Source organism: Lolium rigidum, chromosome 5 (genome assembly GCF_022539505.1).
Source record: "Lolium rigidum isolate FL_2022 chromosome 5, APGP_CSIRO_Lrig_0.1, whole genome shotgun sequence".
Taxonomy (NCBI): domain Eukaryota; kingdom Viridiplantae; phylum Streptophyta; class Magnoliopsida; order Poales; family Poaceae; genus Lolium; species Lolium rigidum.
The window spans coordinates 117,667,932-117,679,713 of NC_061512.1; the positions used below are offsets into that span (position 1 = coordinate 117,667,932).

Here is an 11,782-nt window from a genome sequence, read left to right on the forward strand (position 1 = left end):
GAGCACAAGTGGCCTTGAGTCCTGCTTCCAACCCTCTCTCCTTCTCGCCAACGCGGTCCACCGCACGCCTGTCCTGTTCGCCGACGCCACCGTCGAGACACCGGCCACCATCCGCATCGGGGCTGGAGGGCGAGACAAGCCAGCGGGCTGTCGCGACAACGCCTTCGTCACCGACAACCTCTATTGAGGATGGCACATCAAACGTGCTTGCATCGGTCTGAAGACCTTCTGGCTTGGCTCCAAAGAGTAAGCTGCCTGTGTCTTGGCGTGCATCAGGTGTTCAATGAATTGCCTTTACAAAACTGATAGTCTAGATGTATAACATCTGCATCTCGTTCAGTTTTTGTGCTAGTGTCCTTTATATATGACACTGCATACTTGGTTTAGATGTTAGACGAGAAATGGCCATGGTTTTCTTTTCATATGCCTCAGAAAACCTGTACTGTATGTTGGAGGCGAAGTACTGATTGTCATTGAGTACATATTTATGGGGCTATGAGAACACTAAAAGGATGTACCATTGGGATTCCTGTTGCAGAGATCGATGAGCTTTGCACCTGAAGCATTTGAGGTTACTCACCTGGTTTCATATTATGTTGCTTTGTGCATTAGAGCATCACCCATTTGCGCATATGCTAGTGTATTTTTTTTTGTCAGGGACAATGCATACACTTTTCTGTATGAATGCCTTGCAATACCTACTACTACAAGCGATGTTTTCTAAAGAGCAAAATTAATTGTGGCAATTGGACCTTCATTTTATTCCTCATATATCATGTGCATACTACTAAATGTTGGAATTGGGAGAAATTTTCTTGTTTTCGTAGATCCCCGTGTTTGTATGATTCTAGATTCTGAAGACACTAGCACTGGTTCGTTTTCATCATGATGTTTTCTCATATATGCATTTGTGAAGTCAATTAGGGGTTTTTATATTGCTTTATATGATCCAGATTTTTGGGAAGAAATTATCAAGTTGCTTATATCATGGTTAAGCACCAGTTTGGTTGATCTGTCCTATGCCTAAAATGTTCATCACCACTGCTAGTAGTCCTTGTTCTAATAGGTAATGATATGTAATCAGTAAGTTACATTTATTTTCCATGGGTAGTTTGTATTCTGCATCTTGCCTTGAATTACTTAAGTTAGTTTATCGATAGTTCCTTTTTTATCTACATGTATCATCTAAATTAGCGGAAACTCAGTCTTATAGTAACATGAGATGGCTATTGCTTTCAAATATGTTTCTGTGACATCATATCTATGTTGTCTTCTCAATCTAACCAAACCGTTTTATCTCAACATGCTTACCTTAGATTTTTTGTATTTTTATCAACCTCTTCGCTTATTAGTTGGTTTTTGATTTTGATTAATTTACCCTGTCATTATAACTAAGTTGTTTTCTCAATCTAACCAAGTTGGTTTTTATGTAATCATGCTTTTACCTTAGTTTTTTATGCTATTTCTTGTCAACCTCTTTGCTTATTAGTTGGTTTCTTATTTTTATTAAGTTGCTCTATGATCATAACTAAGTTGTCTTTTCAATCTAGGCAATTTGTTTGTCTGCTTTACCTTAGACTTTCAGCTATTTTTCAATCTCTTCTGTTGATCAGTTGGTTTATGATTTTGATTAAGTTGATCTTTCATAATAACTAACTTGTATTATCAATCTAACTAAGTTATGTTTTACCACCTAACAAAGTTGTTTTACAAGCCAACCAATGTCCCTGACTTTTCATTATGATTTAATTAAGTTGCTTATGTCAACATGCCTAAGTTGTTTCTACCATCTAACTAAGTCGTTTTTATCACCTAACCAAGTTGTTGTACATGCAATGTCCTAAGTTTCATGATGATTATAATTATGTTGCTTCTGTCAATATGCTTAAGTTATGTTCACCATGTAACTAAATTGCTACACAGGTCTTAAGTTGCATACCCACAATTGCCTAAGTTGAATACACACAATTGCTAAGTTGTATGCCCACTAGTGCTAAGTTGCATACCCTACACCAGAGTGATAACAACTTACTTTTAGAGGGTGGAGCAACTATAGCATGCACGAAATCCAACTCAGTCGGGTTATGGTTGCAACAAAAAGAACACCATCAACTGCAAGTGAGAACAATTTGTTGCTACACACGTCTTAAGTTGCATACCTATTATTGTTAAGTTTTATACGCCTAATACTAAGTTGTATACTCCTAGTGCTAAGTTGCATACCTCATTTGTGAAGTTGTATACCCCAAATGCAACTTAGTAGGGTTATGGCTGCAACTTAAAAACCAACTGTAGCAAGTTGTTTCTTTTTATTAAATTGCATCCATTTACCAACTGGGTTGTAGCTAGATCAAGCAAAGTTGCATGTTGGAGATGATAGGTTGCATTTGCCGACAGTAAATTGTTGTTTCACATCATTACGTCTAAGTTGTCTACCACTAGTACTAAGTCAGGTAGCACCATGTCTAAGTTGCCTATCACTACTATTAAGGTTGCTAGCACCATAATAGTGAAGTTGCACACCACTTGGGTTAACTTGTCTATCTTTGTGGCTAAGTTGCATACCATTAGTACTAAGTCCGCTACCACCATCGTTGTGAAGTTTTGCACCATTATCGTAAATTTGCCTACCGCCACATTTAAATTTCGCACCATTTGTTATGTAGTTGCATATCGTTGCTAATAAGTTGGGTACATCGAAAACCAAGTTGCGAACGATACTAGTAGTACAAAGTTGCTTGTCTTAGTACTATGAGGTTGCCAACTGTTTTGAGTATCTCGAAAACTAAGTTAGCGACAAAACACAGAAAAATAATGAACTTGCCTATCACTTTGTGTAAGTTGTCTACCATTAGTACTAAGTCAGCTAGCTAGTATCAATGTTGTGAAGTTTTGCAACATTGTCGCGAAGTTGCATACATGCGCCTAAGTTGTGCATTGTTTGTTATAAAGTTGTATTTTCGTTGCTACTAAGTTGTCTATCTTAGAATGCAAGGTACCAAGGATACTATCAAATATTTTTGGCAACAAGTAGTGCAAAGTCGCAGGTCAAGTATCATGAAGTTGTTCATTGTTATTGCTAGATGAGTATCTAGAAAGCTAAGTTGGTTACAAAATATTAAAAAAAGTGTAATGAAGCAACTATTTGTACTAAGTTGCTTTTTTCGCAACACTAAGTTGCTTTTCGAAAAAAAATGTTTGTCAAAACATATACAAATGAGATCTAGTTTCGAAGATCTAGTCGCGAGAGACCCAACGGTGAAAACGGATTGCAATTTCAAGATACGGTCTAGGAGTTATGACTTTTTTTCTAAAAAAGTGCATCTAATTAAATATGCATGTGATGTCCGTATGCTCCACTTTCTATATTTGGGCTGAGGGCTAGATTGGACAAACGAGCCCCCGGAGGCTCCCTAGTCGCGTCCTTTAAATTTTTGGTCAAACTTTACTTAGTATAACTTTAAAAAAAATACAAATCTTAAGATTTGGGATGTAGGTAGTATATATCTATCTATAGATTTCTGTGAATGTATAGTACAATTTTGTTGGGAAAAGCTTGTATTTTTCCTTTACACAAAAGCCATCACAATGTGTAACTAAGTACGTACTTCCACCGTTCCAGAATAAATAATTTAACTTTCTTTTAAATACGGTTATATATATATATCTATGGACGCGGATTTTCTACCTAGGGTGATACCTACGCATGACTTTAGAGTCGTTAGATGTAGTTCGGTGATTCGTGTTGCTGTTACAAATCCGTTAGCCGCGGTCGTACTGAAGAAAGCTATCCATGAGAGAAAAAGTTGCAGCCGTACCCGTTCAGTTTTTTAGGGAAAAATGCAAAAGTGAAGATTCTTCCGTCCGCAGACGTGAAGCGTGGTTGTTCTGCCGAAGAAAAGTCCGCGTCCATTCCCATCGAAAAAATGCATCCGCTCCTGGCTGTACGGATCTGATCCCTTTAAATTGGAGAAATGGTTGCTATCCGCCGACCGATCGAACGCCAAAAATCGGTCGTGCCGGTCAGCGCACTGTCCCGCGCGATGCGTCTTGGCTCCCGCGCACGCACCACTTTTTTATCTGGTCCCTACCATCCATACAGGTAGCTGGCTTATCTTTCTCTTGGTTGTTCTCACGCTCTCTCTCTCTCCTGGACGTGCTACTTTGCTTTTCTCAGGTAGGTGCACCACAGCTTGCTGCTGGAAGCTATTTTTGCTAGACATGCTAGTTTCTGCGTATACTACTATTAGTCTATGGGCTGAAAAATTGATAAGACCTAAGGGCATCTCCAACCGGGCGACCCAAACGGACGCGCTGGGCCGTCCGTTTTGGACCGTTTGCGTGCCCGAGCGGACGCGCGGACAGCGCCCCGCGTCCGCGCGTCCGTTTGGGTCGCGCGGTGCGCCCAACGCGGCAGATTTGGGTCGCGGCGCCATATGGTATGTTTTTCTTGTAAATTCACTAGAAAAACGCAAAAAAATATTATATAAAATATATAAAATAGTACAAATGCTCAAAATGTATTACACATTACATAGTCCATGTAATCAAGGATAAAGTATTATTGAAATAAAATGAAAAAACGATACAAATGCTCTAGGCTTCGAGATTTCCTTCATCATTGTTGTTTGCAGCATTGTTGCCTACGTGCTTGCCACATGTGCTCGACCAAATCAGCCTGAAGCTGGTTGTGTACAACTACATCTCGAATTTCATGGTGCGCATGAAGAATGTCCTGCAATGATGCCGGAGCTCCTTGCTGAGGAGTAACCAACTCTCCTTGGCCTTCCCGGTCAATATCAAAGAGTGAATCATCCCGCTCTACCTCAACAATCATGTTATGCATGATTACACAAGCGGTCATCACCTCCCACGAGTTTGCACATCCCGGGCTCGCGGCGGGTGTCCGACGATAGCCCAACGAGCTTGGAGGATGCCAAACGCCCGCTCGACATCTTTCCGGGCTGCCTCCTCGCTCTTTGGCAAACCTTGCCTCCTGCTCTGAGTTGGGGTTCCGGATTGTCTTAACGAGTGTAGCCCAAGGTGGATAGATACCATCAGCAAGGTAGTACCCCTTCGTGTAGTGGTGGCCATTGATCTCAAAATCCACATCATGGGACTGACCGTACGCTAGCCTATCAAACACCGGAGAGCGCTGCAGCACATTGATGTCATTGTGCGAGCCAGCCATTCCGAAGAATGAGTGCCAAATCCATGTGTCATGGGAAGCAACAGCTTCAAGAATGACTGTGCACCCCTCGGAATGGCCGCCGTATACCCCCTGCCAACCAAAGGGGCAGTTCTTCCACTCCCGAGTGCATGCAGTCTATGCTGCCAAGCATCCCAGGAAAACCCCTGGAAGCGTTGATCGACAACAGACGAGCTGTGTCCTCTGCATTAGGTTGCCGGAGGTACTCTTCTCCGAACGAACCGATCACAGCTCTGCAGAACCTGTACATCGATTCCAAGCCGGTTGACTCACTCATGCGCGTGTACTCATCTACGAAATCACCGGCAACGCCATATGCGAGCATCCTAATCGCTGCCGTGCATTTCGGTACGAAGAGATGCCTACCTTGCCAATTGCATCCACTTTCGCACAGAAGTAGTCGTCGTAGATCTTCACGGCATCCATTATCCGGCGGAACAGCGGCCTGGTCATCCGAAAACGACGGCGAAACATGGACGGCACGAACAATGGCTTGGGTTTGAAGTAGTCGTTGTAGAGCTGGTCGTGGCCGCGTTCTCTTTTGCGGTCCAAGGCGGCCGCGCGCCCCGGCAAGGACCCCCGATGCACGGGGATTTGCGAGACGACGTGCTCGTGGATGAGCAGCGCAGCATCCGTGAAAAAATCGTCTTCGGACTCCTCTTCTGACGACGTGTCGATGAAGTTCTTGAAGTAGTACTCGTCGTCGCTGTCCACCATGATCTGAAAAGGGACACATTTTAGTTCGAGCATTTGACCGAACACCTCGCAGGCGGAGGCCACCCAAATGCTTCGCAGCGACCTGCAGAAGCGGCCGTCTCGAGACGACGTCCGGTCCGGATACGCAGTGCAGGAGAGCTCACCTCCGGCGGAAACGGCGCAGCTGCGAACGGCGGGAGGTGTCGCGACGGTGAGAGGACAACAGCGCCGGCGGCGGCGTCCTCCGACTCTGCTACGACGCGGCGAAAGCAGCGCGGGATCTCGACCTATGCTTCCGCCCCGCTTGCCGGTGGGCGGGTGAGGATGGAGGCGTGCGGGTGGGAATAGGTGGAGGAAGGGAGAGAAAATGAAATCTAACGGCGTTAGATCTATCTACGGCCTGAAATGTCCTATAGGACCGATGAATGGTTGGATGAGGGTGGGTAGCTATACCCCTAGGTAGCCCACTATTTTCCATATATCTATAACTAAAATATATTTGAATACATCCATATCTACATAAAAATAAGATGCTTATTATATGATAGTAGTAGTATAATTTTTTTTTTGACATTGTTCTTCGCATTTTTCTTCCTTGTGCAGGTCATGCAATTTTGTATATTAGGCTATTAGCAGACTACTAGTTTTAGCGATGTACAAACCGGCGGTGCGAAAGCAGACCCACACACGAATTATGTTCCTAGATGGACGGGCCACGGGACTGACATTGCCAAAACAACAGGTAGTATAGAATAGTAGTATAACTAAAATCATCACGATTATCGTCAGAGTCAGACGATTCCCTGTATCAACTGAATATCCAGCATCGCAAGCTCATCTCATGGCCTGCCCTTGCGCTGCGTGTAGATGTAGTCGAGGTGGGCGTCGTGGAGGAGCCTCCTCTGCATGCACTCCTCGCCGGTGATCCCCTCCTCGCACGCCTCCTCCTCCTTTTCGAGATCCTCTGCCGCCGCCGTCGTCACCTTCGGGGCCGGCTCCTCGCCATTGCCGACCTTGCCGCCTTCCGCCGGAAGCGCCCCTAGCCCGTCTGACGCAGCGTCGGCCGCCTTGACGTCGATTACGCTAGAATCTGCGAAAATACATCTCCTTGAGTTCACATGCAGGTAATCGGTTTTAAATTTTAATATGCAATACAAGTGAAGAAGGAATAAGTGGCGGTGGTGTGGTGCTACCTTCGTGAGGAGCAGTGCTGGCAGGGAGGAGGCGAGCGGCCGCGGCGCAGCGGGAGAAGGAAAGGAGGAGAAGCAGGGCAAGAGCGGCGAATGGCGGCGCCGACGAGGTACCGCAGCGTCTCGTCATCCTTGTCGATTTTCTCGTTAAACTACGATGTACTTGTCGAAGAAGAGAAGAGTTGTACTATGAAGCTAGAGTGCGAAGTGTGATACTGGCTTCGGGAGCGAGCGAATGGGTGTGGGTGGTGTGTTCATGGTGGCGAGGAGGAGCTATTTATAACCCGGCCAGTGGTGAAATGAGTTTGCAACTTGCAAACCACGGTGAGGGATACACAGATAAAACACGGGTACAGTTGTCGGTTTGGGTTGAACATGGCAATATTTTACATGTTGAATTAGTGATGGAACGAACACGCACACGCACACACAATATGACATGTGTATAACACGAGTACATCGAGATTGGTTAATCCATAGCGGCTCTAGCTTTCGCTGGCAAAACAAACAAGCACCTAGTTGTGGCTAAGCTAGCTAGGGCAACTCACAATAGCTTCTTATTGTTTCGTTGCCAAACACAAACATATTACACACGTTTGTTAATTGCGAAAGTAAGTCTCAGTTTGGCAGCTTGATTTTTTAAAATCAAATTAATCAAACACCATTGTATTTCACTGAAATAAATTCAGTGCTGGCCAAGGGATACTACAGTTTTCATAAGCACATGTCTTTTTCTAAAACCATAGTTTTTGGGAAAAGAGGTCCATACCTCAATTCTCTTAGCTCTGTTTTTGGAATACCACAATTTCAAAACCGTTGTATCTTGGGCTCAGTTTGGAAAGCTCGGTTTTGGATAAACTGAAGTATTCCAAATTAAACCATGGTATTTCACTACCTGGCCAAGAGATACTTTAGGTTTTTTTTTGTTGTTAAATCATGGTATTTTGAAAAAAAAAAGTTCAGGACCTCTTTCATTTCATATATAATAATACAAATTTTGTAGATATATTATAAGTACAAATCATATAAAAATTTATAGTTGTTGACTAGCAAGCGCCTTATATTTTAGAATGGAGGGAGTAGTTATTTACCTATTTTGCAACTACATCCGATAACAAATGAAACTTTCAATTTTTTTGTAGCATGATAGTTATCTCTACGCCACTGTCTGACGCTAAATTCTCCATTTTCTCATGGATTCGACACACAATACTCATTGCAATGTGACATAGTTGATCCGTATGCTTGTGGTATCAAAACTGGGCTCCACTGTTTTCAGGAGTTAAAAATGGGTATCAATGTTAAAAATGAATATTTTTATACATATGCATAACGATGATTTATGTGAATTTATCAAGGTGTCAAGTGCGATCCTATCAATCTCCCAATATAGTTCATTCGAAATTTATTGTTTAAAATTTAGTCTAGAATTCGAACTAGAAATTTGCTAATGAACTATAAGTGGGACATTGGCGGGATCCAATTTACATCTATTGAACTTATAAAAAAAATTGTGGAAAAATGTGTAATATTTTTATCAAAACAAAAGCCACCGCAACGTGGGGAAGCTCAAAATGGAGGCCTAGCTATACGTGTATTTTAAAAAGTTCAAAATTCGTACTTCATTTAAAAAAATTGAAAACATTTCTAGAGGTAACCAATGATGTATACTAAAATCGTGCAATGTATACTACAAACCTGTAAAATCTCAATATGAAATACTTTATGTTCTAGGTTACACAAAAATAATAAAATCTGACAAATTATATAGTGTTGAAATATGCACAATTTAGTTACAAAAAATTCAAAATTTTGTAAGTTTTGTGAAACATAGAATACAAAGTATTACACATAGAGAGTTTGCACGATTTTAGTATACATCATTGGCTAGCTCTAAAATTTTGTTTCAGATTTTCTTGAAATGTGTGAAATACGAATTCTCGGTGTTTGAAAATAAAGAGCTACATGTAGCTCGGCCTCCATTTATCCACTATCATGTGTACATGCATATTAAAAATTGATATTTTACTTCCTATTTGTCTTCGTTGTGCAGGTCCTGAATGAAAATATAATTCAGTCAAAATTTGTACGTCCAGACTACACATATATACTGTATGTACTAAGGTCAACTTTTTTTATTATAAAAATCGGGTTCCCTAAGAGGTCAACGCTGTCTTCGGGGTATCCGGCTTGTAACTAGCATTTGTAGTGATTCTCGAGCTAGAGAAGGACTCCCCCGGATTTTCTGCCATTTCCCAGCAACGAGCAGGGCGACGTCTTCTAGGCGTCCAAAACTGAACTTGCCTACATTGTGACAACGTACATTGTGCTGCCATTTCTATCGTTTGGACGGATTATAACTTGTAAAGGATATGTGCTCCTTATACCAAGAGAAACTCCGCATCTAAGAGTATCTCCACCGGCGGCCCGATATCAGCAGCGATAGTGATTTGGTGGCCGGACCGTTTTTGGGCTCGCACCGGAGCGCCCCAAACGGCGCCGGCTAGTTTGCGAGCCCAATAGAATCGCCGGCATCCCCGTGCTGACCCATTCGCCAAGGGTGCGAATCAGGTGTGCCGGCGCCTCGCGGAACGATGGATTTCACTGGTGAGGACGCCTTGTCAGCGAGAGGACGCGACGGTTCGCATCGGCCGCGACGCGGGGAGGTTGGTCGTCGGCGTTTAATGGTCTCCCGCACGGAAATCGAGGCGGCCACGAGGGTAGCGACTGGCCACACGGCCTCCAGACGCCTACGCCGCCGTAAATGCGGGTAGTTGCCACCGCTCTATAGTACGTACGCCGTCCACCTCCGCGGTGCTATCCTGTTATCTCCACCACCGCCGCAGCTCCATTCTCTCCTCTACACCTCAAAATGGCGAGCCTTCTGAAGACCACCTACTCGATGATTGGTCTCAACGGCCGCGCGCTGCCTCCACCACCAACGCAGCCGCAACCAGCCGCGGACTACAGCTCCAACGAGAACGAGGACCCACGGTTCGCGGCGTGGCACGAGACCTACGTCGCAGACACGGAAGCAGAGGCGACGAAGGAGGCGGCGCCATGGGGTGAGCCATCGCAGGCCCCCGCCCACCCGAAGCAGGCGGCTATCCTCGTGTCGCTGAACGCGCAACGCTACCAGCGGTTGAAGGAGGAGGAGCGCGAGTTCGTCAACGACGTGAACCTCGAGCACGTCCTCGAAATCTCGCGCCAGCGAGCGGCCACGGAGGAGGCGGGACGCCTCCTCATTAAGGCGGAGCGACATAAGCTCGCAGAGCTCAACGCTCATCGCCACTACGAGGCGTTCACCCGCGAGCAGGCGAGGCGCGCCGAGATCGAAGCTTCTCGGGAAAGGCTGGAAGCGCGGGGACAGCTCCGTCGGAAAGTGTTCGCACACGAACACGTCACCGTGTACCCTCGACGCCGAGCGCGATGCGCGGCAGCACGCGCCGAGGGAGGCTCGCCGGAAGCGCGATACGTGTGGTGACCCGGCATACCACTGCATGGTGTAGTATGCAAGTCTGATATAACACCAATGAAACATCGTTCCACTAGTATTATATCGCTCAGAGTGGTACAACAGAAACATATGCGGGTCCAAGGCATGTCTATAGAATTACAACACAGACTCTTTACAAAAGTTCAGCACAGCCTCCTACTTTATAATGAGGTAAAACTGCAGATAACTTCAGAAGAACGACTCGTAGTTTAATCTTATCACGAACTCTATTTGTAGAGTATTTAACTAGCTCTAGAGGCTATGAATAGAATCTAGCTAAATAGGAGCTAGGTTTAGGAAGCTAGTTCCTTTCTATTGCTAAGCTAGGTTTGATCCTTGTTGGAGGTAGTGTTTGACTCTTCTGTCAGGTTCCTGTGTCTTGAAGTATTTGTTGATCCCTCGGTCTTCGATTTGCACTGTAGATCCTCCTTCGATGCCTCCATATCTAAGCAGGGGATTTAAGAGTGGGATGAGTACGAGCGTACTCAACAAGTTCATTATAGGAAAGAGGTGTTTAATGCACTAGCTACAGCATTAGACCAAAAAGTCTAATACCAATGCAGATTTTCGTAACCATTTCTTCAAAAGGTCGCTTTTATTCAGAAGAACTATGTCCGTCAGCCTTCACCGGTTTACTAGAACTTCATGGAGTTCCTTTCCGGCAGCGTTCGCAGTTCCATATCCCGGAACAAGGAGTGACAGGTCACGGTTCTTTACACTCTGCAGAGGTGTGTTGCTTTACCCATAAGAGATCTTAACCTTGGTGCCAACCGGGTGATCTTCCCGTCCACACTTCCTATGGTGTGAGGCCCGGTATAAGGTCTAGCCAATCATGTTCCTCCGCTACCTCGAACACCCACCCTTTGTTGCATGCCCCGACCCTGGGTCCTCGCCGGTCCCATTATTCCCGTAATTTCGGGGTGGACCCCGACCACGACGACGATCCGGGATTGAACCAAACTCCTTCGCCGGTAGCTGCAACCCATCATAGACCACATTACCGTGGGGAATTAGAAGGGGATCCCCACCCACCAATTGTTCCGCAAGCGACAACCGTCTACGGTAAGCAACAGCTATACCGTGGGGAATTAGAAGGGGCTCCCCACCCACCAATTGCTCCGCAAGATACAACCGTCTACGGTAAGCGCATCCGTTGATGAACGAGAGGTGGAAACACTTTTGACTACTCCG

General features: G+C 44.8%; 1 protein-coding gene across 1 annotated transcript; it reads right to left on the bottom strand.

The window, feature by feature from the left end:
• Window positions 1–6,744: 6,744 nt before the first annotated feature.
• LOC124651809 (phytosulfokines 5-like) lies at window positions 6,745–7,225 on the bottom strand. Its single transcript, XM_047190844.1, has 2 exons — window positions 7,099–7,225; window positions 6,745–6,995 (listed from the first exon to the last, which is right to left on the bottom strand). The coding sequence occupies exons 1-2, from the start codon at window positions 7,223–7,225 to the stop codon at window positions 6,745–6,747; spliced, it is 378 nt and encodes a 125-aa protein (XP_047046800.1).
• Window positions 7,226–11,782: the final 4,557 nt, after the last annotated feature.